This window comes from Oncorhynchus mykiss, chromosome 2, assembly GCF_013265735.2.
Source record: "Oncorhynchus mykiss isolate Arlee chromosome 2, USDA_OmykA_1.1, whole genome shotgun sequence".
In the NCBI taxonomy this organism is placed as follows: domain Eukaryota; kingdom Metazoa; phylum Chordata; class Actinopteri; order Salmoniformes; family Salmonidae; genus Oncorhynchus; species Oncorhynchus mykiss.
Window position 1 is genome coordinate 86910470 of NC_048566.1, and position 27251 is coordinate 86937720.

At 44.7% G+C, this 27251-nt stretch overlaps 1 protein-coding gene across 5 annotated transcripts; it reads left to right on the plus strand.

The window, feature by feature from the left end:
* On the plus strand, window positions 1-26748 carry LOC110498720 (BTB/POZ domain-containing protein 10). 5 transcript variants are annotated; one of them, XM_021575375.2, is made up of 9 exons: window positions 99-113; window positions 9489-9569; window positions 21903-22114; window positions 22596-22911; window positions 22995-23097; window positions 24291-24411; window positions 24821-25018; window positions 25392-25502; window positions 25958-26748. In XM_021575375.2, exons 3-9 carry the CDS (start codon window positions 21955-21957, stop codon window positions 26260-26262), a joined length of 1314 nt encoding a protein of 437 aa, XP_021431050.1. In that variant the 5' UTR covers window positions 99-113; window positions 9489-9569; window positions 21903-21954; the 3' UTR covers window positions 26263-26748. The 5 variants fall into 5 exon arrangements, with proteins under 5 accessions (XP_036814007.1, XP_021431050.1, XP_021431036.1 ...); XM_036958112.1 differs by lacking the exon at window positions 9489-9569 and having other exon boundaries at window positions 1-113; XM_021575361.2 differs by lacking the exons at window positions 99-113; window positions 9489-9569 and adding an exon at window positions 19309-19644.
* The last annotated feature ends 503 nt before the right edge of the window (window positions 26749-27251 follow it).

Genomic DNA, 27251 nt, shown 5'->3' on the forward strand with positions numbered 1-27251 from the left:
GGCGTGTGGGGGAGGGTTCTTGAAATGTAACATCCAATTAAAATCTACCCGTTTTTGCAATACAACATTCTCCAGAACTGTAAGGGAAGCATGACAACGATGTGATTTTGGAGGTATGGTAACGCAGGATTACATCATTTCTGTTGTATAGGAATTCTAACTCGCTAACGTTAAGTAGATAATAAGTTACCTTTGCCAATGGAAGGCTCTGGTTGTTGTAATAATATATAGCATGTCATTTACGTTTCTTCAACTAATGTAGCGTTTCCCCAACTCTTTCCTCGGGACCCCAACGAGTGCATGTGTTGGTTTTACAAATGTTCAAAGCTTGATGATTAGTTGATTTATTTGAATCAAATGTGTAGTACTGTAGCAAAAAAAAAAAAACGTGGGGTCCCGAGGACCGGGTTTTGGGGAAACTCTGAACTAATGTGAAGCGAACAATAAACATGTAGGCCTATGTTTTCCATTAACATAGAAACATGTCATAAGTGCTGATGGTGGCTGATTCCTCATTGATCCCTCCTCTACCTACCTACCTACCTGTGATGGCTGAATGTCCGCATTTTAGAGGACAACTCAAGCACACTGAGTTGTCGGGTATGAGTGTCTTCACAGACACTCAAGGTGATAAAACTAGGATTTATTACTGAAGAGTACTGTATTGTTACTTACAGAAATAATTGTATAACAAGGACAGCACAGTAGGACTTGTGAAAATGCTTGATTGTTCAGCATTCAAGACAGCTGTCCAATACCATTTTTATATATGAATAAGATTGTTTAGTTTCAGGAATTATCTTGCATTCTGAAGTGACCATTATTTAAGTTGACAATGTTTTTTCACTTCCATTCAAACATATGACAGACAATTCCAAGGTAATGGAATTATGCTGAGACTCAGATTTTTCACTTTAAAATGTAGCCTATACCAAACAAAAAACATTGATTTCAAAGTTTAACAAACCATAGAACTCTATGCACAATAACTACTTTTAATAATTTCCACTGACAATTATACAATACACATTTACAGGAAAAACTGTGCAGATGCAGTGTGGTAACAGAATTACTGTAAAATCTCCCTTAGTTTTATTCTAATTCTGTTACCAAACTGCATCTGCACAGTTTGAAGAAAATGTTTGTTTTTATTTACTGTGTAAATTGTTCAAAGTAGACATTGTGCGTAGAGTTGCATGGTTTGTTAAACTTTGAAATCAAAGGTTTTAGTTTGGCATACATTTAAAAGTGAAAAATTGGAGTCTCTGCATAATTCTGTTACCGTGGAATTGCCCTGACCTAGAAATGTAACAATGTGTTTGTTTCTTTGTTGAAGATTGACAACAAACGGTTGAATAATTTGTGCTGGTTCAATTCCATGTTTTTGCCCGAGTTTAGGCCTAAAGGTTGATGATTGGTTGAGAGAGATCCATGACTCACATACCGTGTGCCAATAGCTTAGGGCCTCATTTTCAAAAGGTGTTTGGACTTTCTCCTGCATTGTGTGTTCTTGTAAAACCAGGCATAAAGAAAGGATGGGTGTGCGCACAGGTTTGACATTTGCAGCGCATATATTTTCTGCACCGGAGAACAGTATTTTCAATACAATGGCAATTACAGTTGTAGAACAATATTGTGGAGTAGGGTATGAGTCGTTTATTTGACAAAATCATACAAGAAGCGTACCTGTAGACTTTCAGTCATTACGCTAACGCTTATTAGTATTGGCTTGTGAAATAACTGCTAACTTCTTTCATACTGTATTAGGAGACATAAAAATGATTTCCACAAGTTTTTCTCACTCTGGGTAAGTTGCCAGAATCTCGCAGTATCCCTTTTAAGTGGAAGGTGTGATAACTGAGGTGTGTGTGGGGCACTTGGCAGAGACCAGAAGGCGAGACCCAGACACAGGAGGCAGATGATTAGAGTCCAAGATGTTTATTAACAATCCGAAAGGGGTAGGCAAGAGAATGATCGTGGACAGGCAAAAGGTCAAAACCAGTTCAGAGTTCCAGAGGTACAGAATGGCAGGCAGGCAGAATGATCAGGCAGGTGGGAATGGAGTCCAGAAAAACAGGCACAGGTCAAAACCGTGTGGACTAGTAACAGAGAATAGAAAACAGGCGCACCGGAAAAACTCGCTGGTTGACTTGAACATACAAGACAAACTGGCACAGAGAGACAGGAAACACAGGGATGAAAACACTAGGGAAAATAAGAGACACCCGGAGGGGGTGGAGACAATCACAAGGACAGGTAGAACAGATCAGGGCATGACAGAATTAGCCTATCATTTAATCTGTTGACTTGCTCTTTCAACTACTGTGTTATGTGTGTGTGCTTGATGAATAGTGTTGCACATCTCACAGAAAGCAATGCATGTTCATGAAATTTTGTCATGTTATCCAAAAGAAGACAGCACCATTTTGATTTTTAACTTTCATTTGGTCATTAATACACTGATATCTTCATATTTGAACACTATGCTAAATACAATTTGCTGGTCAAGTACAGTGCCTTGCGAAAGTATTCGGCCCCCTTGAACTTTGCGACCTTTTGCCACATTTCAGGCTTCAAACATAAAGATATAAAACTGTATTTTTTTGTGAAGAATCAACAACAAGTGGGACACAATCATGAAGTGGAACGACATTTATTGGATATTTCAAACTTTTTTAACAAATCAAAAACTGAAAAATTGGGCGTGCAAAGTTATTCAGCCCCCTTAAGTTAATACTTTGTAGCGCCACCTTTTTCTGCAATTACAGCTGTAAGTCGCTTGGGGTATGTCTCTATCAGTTTTGCACATCGAGAGACTGACATTTTTTCCCATTCCTCCTTGCAAAACAGCTCGAGCTCAGTGAGGTTGGATGGAGAGCATTTGTGAACAGCAGTTTTCAGTTCTTACCACAGATTCTCGATTGGATTCAGGTCTGGACTTTGACTTGGCCATTCTAACACCTGGATATGTTTATTTTTGAACCATTCCATTGTAGATTTTGCTTTATGTTTTGGATCATTGTCTTGTTGGAAGACAAATCTCCGTCCCAGTCTCAGGTCTTTTGCAGACTCCATCAGGTTTTCTTCCAGAATGGTCCTGTATTTGGCTCCATCCATATTCCCATCAATTTTAACCATCTTCCCTGTCCCTGCTGAAGAAAAGCAGGCCCAAACCATGATGCTGCCACCACCATGTTTGACAGTGGGGATGGTGTGTTCAGAGTGATGAGCTGTGTTGCTTTTACGCCAAACATAACGTTTTGCATTGTTGCAAAAAAGTTCAATTTTGTTTTCATCTGACCAGAGCACCTTCTTCCACATGTTTGGTGTGTCTCCCAGGTGGCTTGTGGCAAACTTTAAATGACACTTTTTATGGATATCTTTAAGAAATGGCTTTCTTCTTGCCACTCTTCCATAAAGTCCAGATTTGTGCAATATACGACTGATTGTTGTCCTATGGACAGAGTCTCCCACCTCAGCTGTAGATCTCTGCAGTTCATCCAGAGTGATCATGGGCCTCTTGGCTGCATCTCTGATCAGTCTTCTCCTTGTATGAGCTGAAAGTTTAGAGGGACGGCCAGGTCTTGGTAGATTTGCAGTGGTCTGATACTCCTTCCATTTCAATATTATCGCTTGCACAGTGCTCCTTGGGATGTTTAAAGCTTGGGAAATCTTTTTGTATCCAAATCCGACTTTAAACTTCTTCACAACAGTATCTCGGACCTGCCTGGTGTGTTCTTCATGATGCTCTCTGCGCTTTTGACGGACCTCTGAGACTATCACAGTGCAGGTGCATTTATACGGAGACTTGATTACACACAGGTGGATTGTATTTATCATCATTAGTCATTTAGGTCAACATTGGATCATTCAGAGATCCTCACTGAACTTCTGGAGAGAGTTTGCTGCACTGAAAGTAAAGGGGCTGAATAATTTTGCACGCCCAATTTTTCAGTTTTTGATTTGTTAAAAAAGTTTGAAATATCCAATAAATGTCGTTCCACTTCATGATTGTGTCCCACTTGTTGTTGATTCTTCACAAAAAAATACAGTTTTATATCTTTATGTTTGAAGCCTGAAATGTGGCAAAAGGTCGCAAAGTTCAAGGGGGCCGAATACTTTCGCAAGGCACTGTATTTGCAGTTATTGGATTGTCCTTTGGATATCCGGAGACCTCTGATTTAGCCTTTTGGCCTACAAAAAAACAAACATTTGTTATACTTTTTTTGGGGTTCATGGTTATTGTCCATAATTGTTGATTTTATAGGATTTATTGTGCCAGCCCTAGACGATGACAACAACAACCTAAAAATGTGTCTACGGCAGGCGTCGGCAACCGGCACCTGTGGGCCAAAACCGTCCCCGGAATCAGTTTTTGAGCCCCCAATTTTTTTGTAAAGAAATATGATTTTAATTTTTGATTAAAAAAAATAAACAAATCACCCGGAATTTAGCAAAAAATGGGTTACAAAGTGGGATTGAAATAGATTTAAATTAAATTTTTAGTCATTGATCTACACAATAAAATGAAATATAATTTTTTTATACATTGAATTAGTAAGATATAGTCGTTGCTTAAGTATTCTCTGCCTTTGTTTAGGCAAGCCTAAATTATACTGAACAAAAATATAAACGCAACATGCAATAATTTCAAATATTTTACTGAATTAGAGTTCATTGAAGGAAATCAGTCAATTGATCACAGGCCCTAATCTATGGATTTCACATGACTGGGCAGGGGCGTAGTCATGGCTGGGTCTGTGAAGGCATAGGCCTACCCACTGGGAAGCCAGGCCCAGCCCGTCAGAATGAGTTTTTCCCCACAAGAAATAAATACTACTCAATAAGCTTTTTGTGCGTATTTCTGGGATCTTTTATTTCAGCTCATGAAAAAATGGGACTGACTCTTTTAAAGGTTGCGTTTATATTTTTGTTCTGTATAGTTCAGAAGTAAGATTTGGCTTAGCTAAACATTTTTGTTACAGTGCATTCGGAAAGTATTCAGACCCCTTTAACTTTTTCCACATTTTTATTATTCTAAAATTGATTAAATTCTAAATTGATTAGATTGATTATATTAAATGTTTTCCTCAAATCTACACACACACCCCATACAAACAAAAACAGGTTTTTAGAAATGTTTGCTAGCCTGAATGCCAAGCGTCACATCTGGAGGAAACCAGCATCTTGCCGTGGGGATGTTTTTCAGCCGCAGGGACTGGGAGACTAGTCTGGATTGAGGAAGAAATGAATGGCAAAAAGTACAGATAGATCCTTGATGAAAACCTGCTCCAGAGCGCTCAGGATCTCAAACTGGGGCAAAGGTTCACACAGGAGTGACTTCGGGACAAGTCTCAATGTCCTTGAGTGGCCCAACCAGAGCCTGAACTTGAACCCGATTGAACAGTCTCTGGAGAGACTTGAAAATAGCTGTGCAGGGCCTCCAGGGTGGCGCAGTGGTTAAGGGTGCTGTACTGCAGCGCCAGCTGCGCCACCAGAGACTCTGGGTTCGCGCCCAGGCTCTGTCGCAACCGGCCGCGACCGGGAGGTCCGTGGGGCGACGCACAATTGGCCCAGCGTCGTCCGGGTTAGGGAGGGCTTGGCCGGTAGGGATATCCTTTTCTCATCGCACACCAGCGACTCCTGTGGCTGGCCGAGCGCAGTTTGCCAGGTGCACGGTGTTTCCTCCGACACATTGGTGCGGCTGGCTTCCGGGTTGGATCCGCGCTGTGTTAAGAAGCAGTCTGGCTTGGTTGGGTTGTGTATCGGAGGACGCATGACTTTCAACTTTCACCCGGGAGGACTCTCTCCCGGGTCCGTACGGGAGTTGTAGCGATGAGACAAGATAGTAGCTACTAAAAAATTGGATACCATGAAAAGGGGGTAAAAATAAAAAATAGCTGTGCAGCGACGCTCCCCCATCCAACATGACAGAGCTTGAGAGGATCTGCAGAGAAGAATGGGAGACACTCCCCAAATACAGGTGTGCCAAGCTTGCAGCACATACCCGAGGACACTCAAGGCTGTAATTGCTGCCAAAGGTGCTTCAAAGTACTGAGTAAAGGGTCTGAATATTTATGTAAATGTGATATTTCCTTTTTTTGGTCAGAGCTGTCAATGACTGAAGGCTGCTCCATGCAGACTGACATCTCTGGCTGCTCCATGCAGACTGACAGCTCTGGCTGCTCCATGCAGACTGACAGCCCTGGCCGCTCCATGCAGACTGACAGCCCTGGCCGCTCCATGCAGACTGGCAGCTCCGGCTGCTTCATGCAGGCTGGCAGCTCTGGCTGCTCCATGCAGACTGGCAGTTCTGACTGCTCCATGCAGACTGGCCGCTCTGGCTGCTCCATGCACACTGACAGCTCTGGCTGCTCCATGCAGACTGGCCGCTCTGGCTGCTCCATGCACACTGACAGCTCTGGCTGCTCCATGCACACTGACAGCTCTAGCTGCTCCATGCAGACTGACAGCCCTGGCCGCTCCATGCAGACTGGCAGCTCCGGCTGCTTCATGCAGGCTGGCAGCTCTGGCTGCTCCATGCAGACTGGCAGTTCTGACTGCTCCATGCAGACTGGCCGCTCTGGCTGCTCCATGCACACTGACAGCTCTGGCTGCTCCATGCAGACTGGCCGCTCTGGCTGCTCCATGCACACTGACAGCTCTAGCTGCTCCATGCAGACTGACAGCCCTGGCCGCTCCATGCAGACTGGCAGCTCTGGCTGCTTCATGCAGACTGGCAGCTCTGGCTGCTTCATGCAGACTGGCAGCTCTGGCTGCTTCATTCAGACTGGCAGCTCTGGCTGCTTCATGCAGACTGACAGCCCTGGCCGCTCCATGCAGACTGGCAGCTCTGGCTGCTTCATGCAGACTGGCAGCTCTGGCTGCTTCATGCAGACTGGCAGCTCTGGCTGCTTCATGCAGACTGGCAGCTCTGGCTGCTTCATTCAGACTGGCAGCTCTGGCTGCTTCATGCAGACTGGCAGCTCTGGCTGCTCCGAACAGGCGGGAGATTCCAACAGCGCTGTAGAGGAGGAAGGCTCTGGCAGCGCTGAACAGGCGGGAGACTCCGACAGCGCAGGAAAGGAGAAAGGCTCCGGCAGCGCTGGAGAGGCGAGGCGCACTGTAGACCTGATGCATGGTGCTGGCACTGGTGGTACTGGGCCGAGGACACGCACAGGAAGCCTGGTGCGGGAAGCTGCCACCGGAGGGCTGGTGTGTGGAGGTGGCACAGGATGGGCTAGACCGTGAAGGCGTACTGGAGATCTTGAGAGCAGGGCTGGCACAGGACGTGCAAGGTTAGGGAGGTGCACAGGAGGCCTGGTGCGTGAGGCTGGCACCATCTTCACCAGCCGACTAACACGCACCTCAGGACGAGTATGAATCGCTGACCCAGGTGCCATCAAATCCCCGACACGCTCCGTCGGGCGAATTCCATGCTTAACGCACCAACACAGCAACTCCCTCATTTCTCTCTCCTCCAATTTCCCCATTAACTCCTTCACAGTCTCTTTTTCGCTCACCTCTAACACCGGCTCTGGTTCTGGTCTCCTCCTTGGCTCCTCACGATAAACAGGGAGAGTTGGCTCAGGTGTGACTCCTGACTCTGCCACACTCTCCCTGAGCCCCCCCCCCCCCCCCCAATACATTTTTGGGGCTGACTCTCGGGCTTCCTTCCGCGCCGCCGTGTTTGCTTCGCCAACCTCATTCTCCGATAACCTTCCGCGCACTGCTCCATCGAATCCCAGGCGGGCTCCGGCACTCTCCCTGGGTCGACCGCCCACCTGTCTATCTCCTCCCAAGAAGTATAGTCCATACTGTACTCCTCTTTGGGCTGCTCCTGTTGCCTCCTCTCCTGCTGCACCTTGGGGCAGCTACACTCCCCTGGTTTAGCCCAGGGTCCTCTCCCGTCGAGGATTTCCTCCCATGTCCAGAATTCCTTATTACGTATCTCCTGCTGCCGCTGTTGCTTCTCCTGCTGCTCCTGCCTGTTGACACGCTGCTTGGTCCTGTTGTGGTGGGTGATTCTGTAACGATTCTCTTTTTTCTCTTGCTTTCCGAATGCACTATATATGACCTCAGTTTGTGTGAAATATAAGGGGTTGACATTATTTTTTTTAATGACTACCCCTTCCTCTGTGCCCATACATAAATCTGTAAGTGCAACGATTCTCTTCTATCTCCTCCTCTGATGAAGAGGTGGAACAAGGATCGGACCAAAATGCAGCGTGATGATGATTCATGATATTTTAATGAAGGAAAAAACTATACATGAAGAAACTACAAAATAATGAAATGTGAACACTGAAACAGCCCTATCTGGTGCAAACACAAAGACAGGAACAATCACCCACAAAACCCAATACAAAACAGGCTACCTAAATATGGTTCCCAATCAGAGACAATGACTAACACCTGCCTCTGATTGAGAACCATATCAGGCCAAACATAGAAATAGACAAACCAGACACACAACATAGAATGCCCACCCAGCTCACGTCCTGACCAACACTAAAACAAGGAAAACACATACGAACGATGGTCAGAACGTGACAGTAAGTATTACATTTCAAGCACAAATTCAACTACAAAGACCAGGGAACAGTGATTGGTAGATGGGTAACAATAACAATCAGACATCGAATATATCTTTCAGCATGGTCCATTTATTAATTATGCTGTGGATGATGTATTAAACCACCCAGAAATATCAAAGATGCAGTCATCCTTCTGAACTGAGCTGCAGGAGCGGAAGGAAACTGCTTAGGGATGTCACCATGAGGCCGTTGGTGATGTTATTTGTATTTATTTTTTAACAGCTACAGTGGCTGTGAGTTCAGTGGCTGTGATGGGTGAAAACTGAGTTGGCTCAACACTGTAGTGACTCCAAAATAATTATCGAAATAACAATGAAAAGAAGCATGCAAATATACAGAATAAACATGAATATGTATGTTACAAAGCACTAAAGTAATATTGCCCCAAAAAACATGGCAAAGGGATACACTTTTTTGCCTACATGCAAAGCCTTGTAAATTGAGATGGCGCCGGAGGAGATGCTGTTGTACTACGGGCTCCTAGCAATTGTGCTATTTTGTGTGTGTGTGTGTTTTCGCATTATTTGTAACTTATTTTGTACATAATGTTTCTACCACTGTCTCTTATGACCGAAAAGAGATTCTGGATATCAGGACAGCGATTACTCACCTCGTACTGGACAAAGATTTTTTCTTTTTTTTGAGTCGGACGTGAAGGATTTACTTCAGACACACGACAAGGCCCAAATCCATGTCATTCGCATGAAGAAGAGACAGAGATTAGGGATGTAGGTTGGGGTTCCTTGTAAGGATCTGACGACAAGTGGGTACTCCACCTCTACCATCAGTCCAATTAGCCAACGTGCAAATCATTGGTTAATAAAATGGATGAGCTCCAATCGAGACTATCCTACCAACGGGACATTAACTGTAATATCTTATTTTTCACAGAGTCGTGGCTGAACGACGACATGGATAACATACAGCTGGCTGGGTTTTCGGTGCATTGGCAAGATAGAACAGCTGTCTCCGGTAAGACAACGGGTGGTGGTCTGTGTATTTGTAAATATCTGCTGGTGCACAAAATCTAATATTAAGGAAGTCTCTAGGTTTTGCTCGCCTGAGGTAGAGTATATCATGATAAGCTGTAGACCACACTATTTACCAAGAGAGTTTTCATCTATATTTTTCGTAGCTGTCTATTTACCACCACAAACCGATGCTGGCACTAAGACCGCACTCAATGATCTGTATAAGGCCATAAGCAAACAAGAAAATGCTCATCCAGAGAAACTTAAATCTGTTTTCCTAATTTCTACCAGCATGTTACATGTGCAACCAGAGGGGAAAAAACTCTTGACCACCTTTACTCCACACACAGAGATGTGTACAAAGCTCTCCCTCGCCCCCCATTTGGCAAATATGACCATAATTCCATCCTCCTGATTCCTGTAAAAACTAAAGCAGGAAGTACCAGTGACTCGCTCAATACGGACATGGTCAGGTGACACAGATGCGAAGCTGTTTTGCTAGCACAGACGGGAATATGTTCCAGGATTCTTCCGATGGCATTGAGGAGTACACCACATCAGTCACTGGCTTCATCAATAAGTGCATTGATGATGTTGTCCCCACAGTGACCGTACGTACATACCCCAACCAGAAGCCATGGATTACAGGCAACATCCGCACTGAGCTAAAGGGTAGAGCTGCCGATTTCAAGGAGCCTGACTTTAACCCGGACGCTTACAAGAAATCCCGCTATGCCCTCCAACGAATCATCAAACAGGCAAGGCGTCAATACAGGACTAAGATTGAATCGTACGACACCGGCTCTGACGCTCGTTGAATGTAGCAGGGCTTGCAAACTATTACGGACTACAAAGGGAAGCATAGCCGCGAGCTGACCAGTGACACGAGCCTACCGGATGAGCTAAATGACTTCTATGCTCACTTCGAGGCAAGCAACACTGAAACATGCATGAGAGCATCAGCTGTTCCGGACGACTGTGTGATCACGCTCTCCGTAGCCAATGTGAGTAAGATCTTTAAACAGGTCAACATTCACAAGGCTGCAGGGCCAACAGATTACCAGGACGTGTACTCCGACAATGCACTGAACAACTGGCAAGTGTCTTCACTGACATTTTCAACCTGTCCCTGGCCAAGTTTATAATACCAACATGTTTCAAGCAGACCACCATAGTCCCTGTGCCCAAGAACATCAAGGTAACCTGCCTAAATTACTACTGACCTGTAGCACTCTTGTCTGTAACCGTGAGCTGCTTTGAAAGGCAGGTCATGGCTCACATCAACACCATTATCCCAGAAACCCTAGACCCACGCCAATTTGCATACCACCCCAACAGATAAACAGATGATGCAATCTCTATTGCACTCAACACTGCCCTTTCCCACCTGGACAAAAGAAACACCTACGTGAGAATGCTGTTCATTGACTACTCATCACTGAGCTAAGTACCCTGGGACTGAATCCAGGACTTCCTGACGGGCTGCCCCCAGGTGGTAAGGATAGGTAACAACACATCTGCCATGCTGACCCTCAACATGGGGGCCTCTTAGGGGTGCCCGCTCAGTTCAAATCCAATTTTATTTGTCACATACACATGGTTAGCAGATGTTAATGCGAGTGTAGTGAAATGCTTGTGCTTCTAGTTCCGACAATGAAGTAATAACCAACGAGTAATCTAACCTAACAATTCCCCAACTACTACCTTATACACACAAGTGTAAAGGGAAAAAGAATATGTACATAAAGATAAATGAATGAGTGATGGTACAGAACGGCATAGGCAAGATGCAGTAGATGGTATTGAGTACAGTATATACATATGAGAAGAGTAATGTAGGGTATGTAAACATAAAGTGGCATAGTTTAAAGTGGCTAGTGATACATGTATTACATAAAGATGGCAAGATGCAGTAGATGAAATAGAGTACAGTATATACATATGAGATGAGTAATGTAGGGTATGTAAACATTATATTAAGTGGCATTGTTTAAAGTGGCTAGTGATACATTTTTACACCAATTTCCATCAATTTCCATTATTAAAGTGGCTGGAGTTGAGTCAGTATGTTGGCAGCAGCCACTCAATGTTAATGGTGGCTGTTTAACAGTCTGGCCTTGAGATAGAAGCTGTTTTTCAGTCTCTCGGTCCCTGCTTTGATGCACCTGTACTGACCTCGCCTTCTGGATGATAGCGGGGTGAACAGGCAGTGGCTCGGGTGGTTGTTGTCCTTGATGATCTTTATGGCCTTCCTGTGACATCGGGTGGTGTAGGTGTCCTGGAGGGCAGGTAGTTTGCCCCCAGTGATGCGTTGTGCAGACCTCACTACCCTCTGGAGAGCCTTACGGTTGTGGGCAGAGCAGTTGCTGTACCAGGCGGTGATACAGCCCGACAGGATGCTCTCGATTGTGCATCTGTAGAAGTTTGTGAGTGCTTTTGGTGACAAGCCAAATTTCTTCAGCCTCCTGAGGTTGAAGATGCGCTGCTGCACCTTCTTGTGGATAGGGGGGTGCTCCCTCTGCTGTTTCCTGAAGTCCACAATCTTCTCCTTTGTTTTGTTGATGTTGAGTGTGAGGTTATTTTCCTGACACCACACTCTGAGGGCCCTCCTCTCCTCCCTGTGGGCCTTCTCGGCGTTGTTGGTAATCAAGCCTACCACTGTAGTGTGGTCCACAAACTTGATGATTGAGTTGGAGGCAGTCATGGTCACGCAGTCGTGGGTGAACAGGGAGTACAGGAGAGGGCTCAGAACGCACCCTTGTGGGGCCCCGGTGTTGAGGATCAGCGGGGTGGAGATGTTGTTACCTACCCTCACCACCTGGGGGCGGCCCGTCAGGATGTCCAGTACCCAGTTGCACAAGGCGGGGTCGAGACCCAGGGTCTCAAGCTTAATGACGAGTTTGGAGGGTACTATGGTGTTAAATGAGCTGTAGTTGTAGTCGTTGAACAGCATTCTCACATACAGTGGGGCAAAAAAGTATTTAGTCAGCCACCAATTGTGCAAGTTCTCCCACTTAAAAAGATGAGAGAGGCCTGTAATTTTCATCATAGGTACACTTCCGCTATGACAGACAAAATGAGAAAAAGAAATCCAGAAAATCACATTGTAGGATTTTTAATAAATTTATTTGCAAATGATGGTGGAAAATAAGTATTTGGTCACCTACAAACAAGCAAGATTTCTGGCTCTCACAGACCTGTAACTTCTTCTTTAAGGGGCTCCTCTGTCCTCCACTCGTTACCTGTATTAATGGCACCTGTTTGAACTTGTTATCAGTATATAACAGACACCTGTCCACAACCTCAAACAGTCACACTCCAAACTCCACTATGGCCAAGACCAAAGAGCTGTCAAAGGACACCAGAAACAAAATTGTAGACCTGCACCAGGCTGGGAAGACTGAATCTGCAATAGGTAAGTAGCTTGGTTTGAAGAAATCAACTGTGGGAGCAATTATTAGGAAATGGAAGACATACAAGACCACTGATAATCTCCCTCGATCTGGGGCTCCACGCAAGATCTCACCCCGTGGGGTCAAAATGATCACAAGAACGGTGAGCAAAAATCCCAGAATCACACGGGGGGACCTAGTGAATGACCTGCAGAGGGCTGGGACCAAAGTAACAAAGCCTACCATCAGTAACACACTACGCCGCCAGGGACTCAAATCCTGCAGTGCCAGACGTGTCCCCCTGCTTAAGCCAGTACATGTCCAGGCCCGTCTGAAGTTTGCTAGAGAGCATTTGGATGATCCAGAAGAAGATTGGGAGAATGTCATATGGTCAGATGAAACCAAAATTGAACTTTTTGGTAAAAACTCAACTCGTCGTGTTTGGAGGACAAAGAATGCTGAGTTGCATCCAAAGAACACCATACCTACTGTGAAGCATGGGGGTGGAAACATCATGCTTTGGGGCTGTTTTTCTGCAAAGGGACCAGGACGACTGATCCGTGTAAAGGAAAGAATGAATGGGGCCATGTATCGTGAGATTTTGAGTGAAAACCTCCTTCCATCAGCAAGGGCATTGAAGATGAAACGTGGCTGGGTCTTTCAGCATGACAATGATCCCAAACACACCGCCCGGGAAATGAAGGAGTGGCTTCGTAAGAGGCATTTCAAGATCCTCAAAAGGTTATACAGCTGCACCATCGAGAGCATCCTGACAGGTTGCATCACCTCCTGGTATGGCAACTGCTCAGCTTCTGACCGCAAGGCACAACAGAGGGTAGTGCATATGGCCCAGTACATCACTGAGGCCAAGCTTCCTGCCATCCAGGACCTCTATACCAGGCAGTGTCAGAGGAAGGCCCTAAAAATTGCCACCCTAGCCATAGACTGTTCTCTCTGCTACTGCAATGCAAGCGGTACCGGAGCGCCAGGTGTACGTCCAAAAGACTTCTTAATAACAGCTTCTACCCCAAGCCATATGTCTCCTGAACAGCTAATCAAATAGCTTCCCAGACTTTTTGCATTGTCCCCCCCACACCCATAGTTTCTGCCAAAGATGATTCTAACATATATATTGACTCTAATCAAGGTATATTTAAGAAATACGGCCCGAGGAGGTGTGGAATATGGCCAATATACCACGGCTAAGGGCTGTTCTTAGGATACTGTTCTTAGGATCAAATGTTATTGGTCACATACACATGGTTAGCAGATGTTATTGTGAGAGTAGCGAAATGCTTATGCTTCTAGATCCGACAGTGCAGCAATATCTAACAGGTAATATCCAACAATTCCACAACAAAACCTAATACACACAAGCTAGTAAAGGAATGGGATGAGAATATATACAGTGAGCACCATAATTCATTGGACAGTGACCAGGTTGTTGTTGGGGTGTGACAACATGAGGAAGACAGCAGTGTGGATGCAAATGAAGATGGCCGTCGTAAGGCTCAGAAATGAAAATCAATCAATCAGGAACATTGCAAAACCCTGGGCATGCCCAAGGCAACAGTTTGGTTCATCATTAACAAGAAAAAAACAACCAGTGAACTAAATTATGTCAAAAGACCCGGTAGAGTGAAGAAGACCACTGTAGTGGATGACCGGAGAATACTCTCTTTAGTGAAGAAAAACCCCCTGACAACAACCCAACAGATCAAAAACACTCTCCTGGATGCAGGTGTAGATGTGTCAAAGTCTACCATACATAGAAGACTGCACCAGCAGGACTACAGAGGGTACACTACAAGATGCAAACCACTGATAAGACTGAAGAACAGAAAGGTGAGATTGCAGTTTGCTGAAAAGCACCTAAAAGAGCCCCAAGAGTTCTGGAAAAAAGTATTGTGGACAGATGAGACAAAGAGTGAAGGAAAGAGGAACGTGTGGAGAATGGGTATGCTTTGGGTATGCTTTTGCCTTTGTCAATGTTGGTAATCAAGCCTACCACTGTAGTGTCGTCTGCAAACTTGATGATTGAGTTGGAGGCGTGCATGGCCACACAGTCGTGAGTGAACAGGGAGTACAGGAGAGGGCTGAGAACGCACCCTTGTGGGGCCCCAGTGTTGAGGATCAGCGGAGTGGAAGTATTGTTTCCTACCTTCAACACCTGGGGGTGGCCCGTCAGGAAGTCCAGGATCCAGTTGCACAGGGCGGGGTCGAGACCCAGGGCCTCAAGCTTTATGTTGAGCTTGGAGGGTACTATGGTGTTGAATGCTGAGCTGTAGTCAATGAACAGCATTCTTACATAGGTATTCCTCTTGTCCAGATGGGATAGGGATGTGTGCAGTGTGATGGCGATTGCATCGTCTGTAGACCTATTGGGGCGGTAAGCAAATTGGAGTGGGTCTAGGGTAACAGGTAGGGTGGAGGTGATATGATCCTTGACTAGTCTCTCAAAGCACTTCATGCTTTCAGAAGTGAGTGCTGCGGGGCGATAGTCATTTAGTTCAGTTACTTTAGCTTTCTTCGGAACAGGATTAATGGTGGCCATCTTGAAGCATGTGGGTACAGCAGACTGGGATGGGGATTGATTGAATATGTCCGTAAACACACCAGCCAGCTGGTCTGCACATGCTCTGAGGACGTGGCTGGGGATGCTGTCTGTCTTGCGAGAGTTAACACATTTTAAATGTTTTACTCATGTCGACCACGGAGAAGGATAGCCCACAGTCTTTGGTAGCAGGCGTGTCGGTGGCACTGTATTGTCCTCAAAGCGTGCAAAGAAGTTGTTTAATTTGTCTAGGAGCAAGACGTCGATGTCCGACACGGCTGGTTTTCTTTTTGTAGGCCGTGATTGTCTGTAGACCCGGCCACATACGTCTCCTGTTTGAGCCGTTGAATTGCGACTCCACTTTGTCTCTATACTGACGCTTTGCTTGTTTGATTGCCTTACAGAGGAAATAAGTACACTGTCTGTATTCTGTCATGTTTCCAATTGCCTTGCCATGATTAAATGCGGTGGTACGTGCTTTCAGTTTTGCGCGAATGCTGCCATCAATCCATGGTTTCTGGTTTGGGAAGGTTTTAATAGTCACAGTGGGTACAACATATCCTATGCACTTCCATATAAACTCGCTAACCGAGACAGCATTGACATCAATGTTATTGTCTGAGGCTACCCGGAACATACAGTGGGGAGAACAAGTATTTGATACACTGACAATTTTGCAGGTTTTCCTACTTACAAAGCATGTAGAGGTCTGTAATTTTTATCATAGGCACACTTAAACTGTGAGAGACGGAATCTAAAACAAAAATCCAGAAAATCACATTGTATTATCTTTAAGTTATTCATTTGCATTTTATTGCATGACATAAGTATTTGATACATCAGAAAAGCAGAACTTAATATTTGGTACAGAAACCTTTGTTTGCAATTACAGAGATCATACGTTTCCTGTAGTTCTTGACCAGGTTTGCACACACTGCAGCAGGGATTTTGGCCCACTCCTCCATACAGACCTTCTCCAGATCCTTCAGGTTTCGGGGCTGTCGCTGGGCAATACGGACTTTCAGCTCCCTCCAAAGATTTTCTATTGGGTTCAGGTCTGGAGACTGGCTAGGCCACTCCAGGACCTTGAGATGCTTCTTACGGAGCCACTCCTTAGTTGCCCTGGCTGTGTGTTTCGGGTCGTTGTCATACTGGAAGACCCAGCCACGACCCATCTTGAATGCTCTTACTGAGGGAAGGAGGTTGTTGGCCAAGATCTCGCGATACATGGGCCCCGTCCATCCTCCCCTCAATACGGTGCAGTCGTCCTGTCCCCTTTGCAGAAAAGCATCCCCAAAGAATGATGTTTCCACCTCCATGCTTCACGGATGGGATGGTGTTCTTGGGGTTGTACTCATCCTTCTTCCTCCAAACACGGCGAGTGGAGTTTAGACCAAAATAATATATTTTTGTCTCATCATACCACATGACCTTCTCCCATTCCTCATCTGGTCATTGGCAAACTTCAGACGGGCCTGGACATGCGCTGGCTTGAGCAGGGGGACCTTGCGTGCGCTGCAGGATTTTAATCCATGACGGCGTAGTGTGTTACTAATGGTTTTCTTTGAGACTGTGGTCCCAGCTCTCTTCACGTCATTGACCAGGTCCTGCCGTGTAGTTCTGGGCTGATCCCTCACCTTCCTCATGATCATTGATGCCCCACGATTTGAGATCTTGCATGGAGCCCCAGACCAAGGGTGATTGACCGTCATCTTGAACTTCTTCCATTTTCTAATAATTGCGCCAACAGTTGTTGCCTTCACACCAAGCTGCTTGCCTATAGTCTTGTAGCCCATCCCAGCCTTGTGCAGGTCGACAATTTTATCCCTGATGTCCTTACACAGCTCTCTGGTCTTGGCCATTGTGGAGAGGTTGGAGTCTGTTTGATTGAGTGTGTGGACAGGTGTCTTTTATACAGTGTATCAAATACTTGTTCGGCCCACTGTATCTCAGTCCAAGTGATCGAAACAATCTTGAAGCGTGGAATCCGATTGGTCAGACCAGCGTTGGATAGACCTAACCACGGGCGCTTCCTGTTTCAGTTTCTGCCTTTTGGAGGGGAGCAACAGGATGGATTCATGGTCAGATTTGCCAAAAGGAGGGTGGGGAGGGCCTTGTATGCATCACGGAAGTTAGAGTAGCAGTTGTCGAGTGTGTTACTCGCTCGTGTACTGCAATCGATATGCTGATAGAATTTAGGTAGCCTTGTTCTCAGATTAGCTTTGTTAAAATCCCCAGCTGCAATAAATGCAGCCTCAGGATGAATGGTTTCCAGTTTGCATAAAGTCCAGTAGAGTTCATTGATGGCCGTCTTGGTATCCGCTTGCGGGGGGATATTCACAGCTGTGGCGATAACCGAGGAGAGTTCTCTTGGGAAAGAATACGGTGTGAGGAATTCTAGGTCAGGTGAACAAAAGGACTTGAGTTCACAAAGGATCTGCTTTGGGGAAGTCATATTCCTGGTCGTAGTGCTGGTAAGTTGACGTCTCTTTGATATCCAATAGTTCTTCCCTGCTGTTTGTAATAACATTTTAAGGTTTTCTGGGATAACAATGTAAGAAATATTACATAAAAATATAAAAAAATACTGCACAGTTTCCTAAGGACTTGAAGCGAAGCTGCCATCTCTATCGGTGCCATCAGTATTGGTCAAACCCCTGAGGTGCCTTATTGCTATTATAAACTGGTTACCAACGTAATTAGAGCCGTAAAAATAAATGTTTCGTAATACCCGTGGTATACGGTCTGATATACCATGGCTGTCTGCCAATCAGCATTCAGTGCTTGACCCACCAAGTTTATAATAGTGTTTATTTCATACACTTGGGCTCCCGAGTGGTGCAGCGGTCTAAGGCACTGCATCTCAGTGCAAGAGTCGTCATTACAGTCCCTGGTTTGATTCCCGACTGTATCACATCCGGCCGTGATTGGGAGTCCCATAGGGCGGTACACAATTGGCCCAGCGTCGTCTGGGTTTGGCCCCCCGACCAGCCACTCTGACAAAAATTGGCCTGCTGCTGAATTTCGTTGTCTACCCCTGGTGTACGGCTATGGCTCATGTGGAAGAGATGCACAAAAGTCCACCAGTTAAGCCCAATGACGACAACCATATTGATATGTTTCTTCTTCCACCTAAACACTCACTGAAAATCTAGCTTACACTTGCATTGCAAATTGCAATCATTGTAAACATGTACAGATTTAATCAATAATTTGACATCTGCAATTATTAACAGGCTTTTTGATAATGGAATAAGAAGCTGCTAAGTATATTTCGATACATTATTTTAATTCAGACAATGAAAAGTAGCCTATAGGATAAATACAAATATCAAAATAGTGTTATGAAGTGTTTATTAAGCAAGAGAATGACATGATTAACAGTCTACAATATACACCATGTGTCAAAGTGGTTGTAGTGCTACCTCTCTGGATGGACTACTCAAAAAATCCCCACACACCTCTGTTAATCATAGCCCTTATCTGGGGAGTCAATCATTATAAGAAAATATCTAGCTCAAATTACATAATTTAACATCAACTAACAGAAAAACATTTTAAGCACATATTGGCATATTCGTTGACAGCCAAGTCAAGTCCAGAGGTCAAATTGTGCTCTGTCATGTCCTTCATCCTCAAGCCAGCTATTTTATTTAATCAGCCAAGCCATGCTGCTTGATGCTGCTATGGAGAATCGTGTCAACAAGGGCAGTATCAGGACCACTGAGGTATGATCAGGAGAGTAGACGGGGAGGTCGGGCTACGCCTACGTCAGGAGGTTTGCTCTGTGTGTGTCTGACTCGATTTCGTGGAGAAAAAAAGCGCACAGCCATTCATATCTACGGGTCTCCCTGTCTGAATTGAAATACTGGCCCTCCTGTCTCAATTTTTTTTTTGTCATTGGTGCGATCGAGTCTTTTTGAAAGAGAATTTTCAGCCTGTGCTCTCACAGCTAGAAAGTTGAATCAGAGTCTACGAAATAATGCTGAAGTTCGAAAGTAATGCCCAACTATGCTAAACCGGCTGGCAAGCCTGCATTGTTCGGAGGAGCCCAAGTCCTTTGTGCTTTCATCCCTCAGCTCATCCCGTGCTGCTTTGTCTTTCATTTGCCGTGCGATACAGACGGGTAGGTATGCTCATCATCCTATTCATTCTTATTCTCATTCTTGTTTCTTATGGCATGTGTTGATTTCCTATATTTTGTAAATATTAATTCGATGTGTTTTTTTTATGTGGCTTTTCCACGCATTCTAATGAATAGCAATGTGGAAAGGGGAAAATAAAGCAAGACTGCGTGTGTCTTTAAAAGGGAAGTGTCTAATTTCTTGGTTTGCCGATCAGAACGCATAGGGTTTATTTATATACATTTTTGTAAAGGGTTAAACCCTCGACACTAGTGCGCATTCTTCTCTGTTTAACATCAAAGTAGCAGTGTCAGCACTCAGCGCTCTAAATTATTGATGGGACCTTTTTCTTTAAGTAACGGGACTCAATGCTGCAGACGCCTATAACACAAGTGCATCTGTGGATTTTTTTCCTTCTTATCACAGTCATATAATATTCAACCATGCAATTTGCATCCCAAGTTATTTCGTGGAAAAAAATGCTATTTTCAAGATTCTATGTGAGGTAATCGCGGGAGCTATTAATATGTGGATGGATATAGCTTTGCATTGCTGCATGAAAGATGAGATGAACGCTATCGCTCTCACTGATCCATTGTTTGCAGATCGTGCTAGACTTGCCTGCTTCTTGCACTGGAAGAATATTTGTTTTATACATTAAACAATCTGGTCAAAAATCCTTCCTGTTGGACATTCTACCCTATATTAAAAATTCAAATTATGCCAAACTATTGTAGATAATAGGTCGAGGAGATAGCCTAAAGGGGTTGATGCTGCTGTGTTTGCTGACCTGAATTGCTGCTGAGTGCAATAGGGGCACCATTCCATAACCAGCCTATGCTGTTCCTACATTCACCGGCATCTCCAATGCTGTCCAATGCTTTTAATCACATTCCCCAACCTAATGATTTAAAAAAATATATTATTCAGATTTCTCAAAAAGATAGTCCACACACCATCTGGGGATAGTCTACTCATTGTTTTTTTGGTTCAGTTTTTGTTTACATGGCAGTATTCTATACTGGTGCAGTAATGAGGACAAGCTGCTCAAAGAGCAGGGGACTCGCATACTGTAGAGCAGGCCTGCCTGGCTCTGACCTGCATACTGCATGATGAGAGCTAGCATCCTGGACCACTGTTTAGCATCCATTCAGCCGCTGCCAAAATATAGACAGCAATTATTTGGACACAAAATTGAATAACATGACATTCTGCCTTATTTTGCCACATGAAGTAAGTTGGTTGTTCTCCACGTGTAGTGAAATTACTGATTTCTGCTGCTCTGAGTCAGCCAGTCAGTCCCCCAGGTCTGTGATTTTTCTCATTCTCTGGGACTCCATCAGTGGAGGAGGACTCAGATGTCAGACCCTGTTACGGTTGACTGGACACAGTTTTCTATGGGGAACTAGAAGGTGGACGGACGTCATCCATTGGAGGGACTATAAAGCAGTTTCTTTAAAGCTCTCCTGTCTTTGAGAGTTCCTCAATGTGCTGCTCTCTCTAGTCCATTCTCTCCAAGGGCATTCACTTCAGCCTCATCATATTTCATATTCACGTCCCTGGGGCGGGAGCCGCTCTTTATTAGGGAGACCTGCTGTATGGCACGCTGGCCAGACTAGACAAACCAGACGGTGTGAGAGCGGTTTCAGAGGTAAAGAGGCTGCTGCAGATAACAGAACAATGCTTCCTGCTTCTGTCTCTGCTTGTCTCAATGGGATGACCAGTTTCTAAATTTCCCCGTAGAAAGGCTCTTCTGCAACAGACAGTAGAGTTTTACGTTTAAATGCTTCAATGGGAAATGAATATTATTTTTGATTTTTAAAATATTTTTTTAAACTAGGCAAGTCAGTTAAGAACAAATTATTATTGGTACTTCAGGCATTGTGTGTAGTCTGCTCCATCAGGGTAATATTTCAGATTTTACAAAGGCCACTCCAAGAGGAGTAATAGTCCAATGTATGTGTTGTCCCCACAGTTAAGTGGGGAGTTCAATGGGATTGTTTCACATGGATTCATTCCCTAATGTGTTTCTCAGAGTATAGGGTTCTAGCTGCAGGCAGCAAGCAGTAGTGTTGTAGTGGCAATCTTTCTACAGCGGTCAGCACTCCCAAAAAAAATCTGCCTGTCGCACAGAGGATTCACATAAGTTTATTGCAGGCTTTTATCCACTTTTCTGTGCAGAGAAACATGCAAAATGTTCACTTTTCCCTCAGTGCTCATGTGTGTATCTCTGACTGTGTGTGTGTGATCTTCTCCTCTCTCAGTGCCCAGCCCCGCCTCCCAGCAGTCCCACAACTGGAGGCCGACCTAGTCAACATGAACCTGCATGGCGCCAGCGGAGGCCTCGACCGCTGCAGGGACAGTGACCGCCGGCGCTCCAGCGACCGCTCCCGAGACTCCTCCCATGAGAGGGGCGAGGGTCAGCTGACCCCTTGCATCAGAAACATCACCTCGCCCACCCGACAGCACAACAGTGGTGAGTAGCTTCCCAGTGTTTCATCTCCATCACTGGAGCAACACCCTGGCTGTACCCGTTGCTCATTCTGTAATCCATTACTGCTATGCGACAGAACCACACAGTGTAGTGATGAGACACTGACATAACAAGGCCGTCTCAGATGCCTCAGGTCCAGCTGTTAGATTGAGGCCCTTTCTAACTACACAAAATCACTTTCTGAAGTGGTTTCATCACGTAGAAATCTCCTTAAAGCCTCACCCAGAGGTGGAGCCACGGTAGTCATACGACTACTCAGTCTGGACCCACTCTGGGAATTAAGCCAATGGCCGAACTGAATGATGTTTAAATTGCTACAGTAACAGTTGAGTATTCTAGCCTTGAAAGGCTCTTGTGAAAGCTTTCAATGCCTTTTTTCATCCTTATGACAACCAGCAACAGTGTGATGAGACCGCAGTGTTAGCGCCTTACCTACGGTACTCTGTCTGCTTGTCTCTTCCAGATCGTGAGCGGGGCGAGGGTGGTTCTTCCTCCAGGTCATCAAGCCCTCGGCCGCCCAGGGCCATGATGTCGGTGGGGCCCAGTTGCATCACAGTGAGTAACAGCAGAAGCAGCCTGTTCAGCAAAGAGGCCCCCTGTAAGGGCCTGGGCCACGGACACGTCCACAGCCCCTGTGACCTCATCTACGTCTATGAGAACACCAAGGAGGGGGCGCGCACTTTGCGAACGGCCGAGAGGGTCACTCTGATCGTGGACAACACCCGCTTCGTGGTGGACCCGGCTATCTTCACTGCTCAGCCCAACACCATGCTGGGAAGGTACAGCAAAATATTTTATCAAAGGGATATTACAGAAAATTAAAGGGATAGTTAATCAAACCAAATGTTTTCCTCTCTCGTAGAATGTTTGGTTCCGGGAGGGAATACAATTTTACCAGGCCCAATGACAAAGGGGAATTTGAGGTGGCAGATGGAATCAGCTCAACTGTTTTCAGAGCCATCCTGGTAAGACTCATTCTGGTTTGATAATGTCATACAGTTTCACCTAATGTCCCCAGAGATGGGTTGGTATTGATGAAGTGAAGGATTATGCTGCTGTGTCATTCATGACTGGAATGGAACATACGTTCTCTCACAGATCCTTCTATCCATCCCCTATATATTTTATTGAGAAGAAGAATAGGCATTCAGTGTTCTGACCTATCTAAAACAAGCACCTTTATTATTCAATTACCAGAAATTGGGAAGTGGCCAAATGTATAGGGGTCAATAAATATTTTATTTGCATATGGTTGCAGCACCATTTCCATATTATTCAAGGGCTTATAGTGCATTTGTATGCAATTACTTTCTAGTAATACCTTGACAAATAAGATTGTTCACAAACAATCTCTGAGGTTGTCCGTCTGATATATTGTGTATTTTTGCGGAAGTGTGGAAATGTAGGGCAAATAATCAGTGTTACATAAGGCACATTGACCGGGATCAGAGATACTAATGCTGTACAGCATGCTAGTGCTTTCATTTTTGTGTTTGTTCGCCCTGCTGTTCCACTTAACTCTCCAGAGACACAGGGGAGGAGAACAACCAGGTAATGGCATCTGTTTGTGTGTGTATCATAGGGTTTCTGGATGTTATTTCAGGCTCAAGAGCAGCTTTCTGTGTGACTCACAGGCTGTACGTTGTTCTTGCATGTCAACGTAGCAATTTCGCATCTCTATGCCTATTTGTATGGGGGAGAGATTCTAATGTGGATAGTTGGGACTCAAGAACATGCTAAATGCACTTCTTTGTTTGATTTCAAGGCTTATCTTGGATTGTCAGTATTAACAGTCTCGTTGTGCAGATCTGTGCTCGGCATGTGAAGAGCTCTACCGCCAAAGTCGACCCGACTAAAACAGCAGGGAGAGAGGAAAAATATGGCTGGCAGCGTTAGCATTCAGGGCACAGAGAAAGCTAACAGCCGTTTCAGGCACTATCTTGTGAATAGCTCCTGCAGCCTCCATCCATTTTCTTTTCAGTGTTATACTTGAACGATCTCCGTGTTTCTCTGGCTGTAAACGGGTCTGTGGGGGTGGTAGGAAGACAGTGACGTCACTGCCATTTGCTGTTGTCTGAAGGCTCTGTTCTGTGTGTGCGCAGAGCAGCCTCCGTGATGGCTGCCTGTTGGTTTTTCCTGTGTGACTTTTAAATGGCAGGATTACTACAAATCTGGGATAATCCGCTGTCCTGATGGTATCTCCATTCCCGAGCTGAGAGAAGCATGTGACTACCTCTGCATCTCCTTCGACTACAGCACCATCAAGTGTAGAGACCTCAGTGAGTGTATATAGCTATGTGCCATCAGGCCCTCTCTTTCTCATTATAATGACATGATAATAGACATGTAATATTTCATTCCATATCATTGTTCTGTATTAGATGCTAGGTTTATTTAGCCTGCTGTGTGTTTGGGGTTGTGGAGGTGTTGACATGTTGTGGGTGAGTAGGTGTCACAGCTCTGAAACTAAGTCAGTATTAGCTTACAGGTTTGATCCATGTCAGATGATTGCAGAGTTTCCACAATGTGGGCTATTGATTGACATTGTTTTAAATGTGGATGTGTCTAGTTTTCCTCACGTGTGTGTGTGTGTGTGTGTGTGCGCACGCGCGCATGCTTGAGTGTAGTTCTCACCCTGAAATATAAACAAAGTTTGGTTGTCTCAATCCACCTGCTCCTATTTTCCAGGTGCACTCATGCACGAGCTGTCCAACGATGGGGCGAGGCGTCAGTTTGACTTTTACTTAGAGGAGATGGTGCTGCCTCTGATGGTGGCCAGCGCCCAGAATGGAGAGAGGGAGTGTCACGTAGTGGTCCTGACAGACGACGACGTGGTGGACTGGGACGAGGAGTACCCTCCGCAGATGGGAGAGGAGTATTCTCAGAGTGAGTCAGGTCATTCACCTCACTGGCTCTGCTGATATAGTAGTTTACAAGCAAGCCATTTCATCAAGTCACCTATCGCTGTGAAAATAATTGCCCAAGATTATAATTGACTGGGATGACATGTTAAAGGCCCAGTGCATTAGTTCTGGGTAACAAGTTACTTACTGTAATAGTTTTGCATTAAAGTGGTAAAAAAAATTAACAAGTTTTACATCAGCTGTTGTACAAGTATGACACAAAACACAGGAAATAGACTTTGAGTGCACTGGTTCACCTGCTTTATCTGTATTGCTGAATGTCTGTGTTATTTTACTTAGAATATGTATGACATTTAATTATATAAACAATAATACTTTTTCATTTTTCTTTACAGTTATATACAGCACAAAACTGTACAGATTCTTCAAGTACATAGAGAATCGTGACGTTGCCAAATCAGTATTAAAAGAAAGAGGACTTAAGAAAATCAGACTAGGAATTGAAGGTATGGTGGATCATCACTAAACTGCCTTGTTCCTTGTTGCACACAATGTCAATCAAGAAGTTTTACTTTCATGTCTATACAATTTCTGATAAGACTTAAGAGTAACACTAGTTACTCTTAAGCTTGCTTTGCAATCATGTAATTACCAGAATCACTTATCCATTATTAGTATGTAATACTAACAGGCCCTATTACTATGTTACAGCATGTGACAATGTTGTTACTAGTAGAGTAATAAACGTTATATTGCAGGTATAAGAGCAACTCAATATAGCCTAAAGGGTTACCCCAACCGGATAAAAAGTATTGAAGACCACACTTTTTGTATAAATATACTTCAAATACAATTGTTTTATTAACCAATCAATTTTTTTTTTATAAAATGAGAAGTATTTGAACAGAAAACGTAAATGTCACTAACTCCCAAACCAAAATGTCTGTTTTTATCCTCCCAGGTTACCCCACCTACAAGGAGAAGGTGAAGAAGCGTCCCGGCAGCCGGCCAGAGGTAATCTACAACTACGTCCAGAGGCCCTTCATCCGCATGTCCTGGGAGAAGGAGGAGGGCAAGAGTCGCCATGTTGACTTCCAGTGTGTGAAGAGCAAGTCCATCACCAACCTGGCAGCCGCCGCTGCAGACATTCCCCAGGACCAGCTGGTCAACATGCACCCTGGTCCTCAGGTGGACGAACTGGACATCCAGCCTCAGCCAAGCTACCACTACGAGCCAGACCCAGACGCCCCCTCACCGGCTGTCTGAGACTGGGCCCCCGTCCCCCTCCACTCCCCCCTCTTCTCCCTCCACAGAGCACTGTAGTGACAAGCAAGTTGGGCAGCAGAAACCACATTGCCTTTACAAGCCTCAAAAGATAACTGGTATATACTGTCAATAGCCAAGGAAGGAGAAGCAAAGCACACAGTAAACAATTGCCTCATTGCACTGTCTGCACTGTTTTTTTAAACTAACCAAAGGAGATTTATTTTTATCAAGAATATTTGACGTATTCTTTTCATTTTGAAGGGGGGGAAAAAGCAGATTGTATCACAATAAACTTGTCTGTGGGTCCTTGTGTGTGTGTGTGTGGTGCTGCTGTGTAGTTACAGTACTGTAGTTCGTAAAGAGTTTGGTTTTCTCCACTTCCCCTGCGGTATGGCGGTACGGATTTAGAATCTTACCATAGGTAGTCCACCACCAGATAAGCCTCGCTGTGATGCTTTGGTCTCAGAATAAATACATTTGTATTGATCTCACTTTCATCATTCATGACGCCATCAGTTTGAGAATCGTATCCCAATTTGTCAATGCGTTTATTATTTAATTGTCAATTTGTTTTACCACATTGCTATATATTCGCAATGTCTGCTTGTGCTGTAGAGAACCCAAGCTAAAGCTGACATGTTGTTCATTAGCCACTCCTACTTAGTCAATGGAGCGTAAAGATCCAATATGGTCCAACACATGAAACTGGAGAGCAAGCCTAACATAGTGGCACCTTATCAGCTGGCTCAGTCATCAATAGCTTGTACACTGAACTTAAAAGATCCAATATAGCTGTTTTTATCTCAATATCAAATTATTTGTGGATAACCAAGTATCTTATTGTGATTGCTTGAGAAATTTAGCTGGGAGTGGTCTGTGTTGGGAGGGAAAAACTGAACTGATCTTGGCAGAGGTTTGGAACTCGTTGGTCTAACTCAATTGCCACCTGGTGATGACACCAGGCAGGCTAAAACACCATCCCAACAAAA

Excerpts from the sequence above, each read along its gene's own strand:
- LOC110498720 (XM_021575358.2), top strand. The coding sequence starts at position 19,516 with ATGCCCAACTATGCTAAACCGGCTGGCAAGCCTGCATTGTTCGGAGGA. Across the intron at positions 22,115-22,595 it reads CACCCGACAGCACAACAGTG|ATCGTGAGCGGGGCGAGGGT; the intron begins GTGAGTAGCTTC and ends TGTCTCTTCCAG. Across the intron at positions 23,098-24,290 it reads CTGTTTTCAGAGCCATCCTG|GATTACTACAAATCTGGGAT; the intron begins GTAAGACTCATT and ends TTTAAATGGCAG.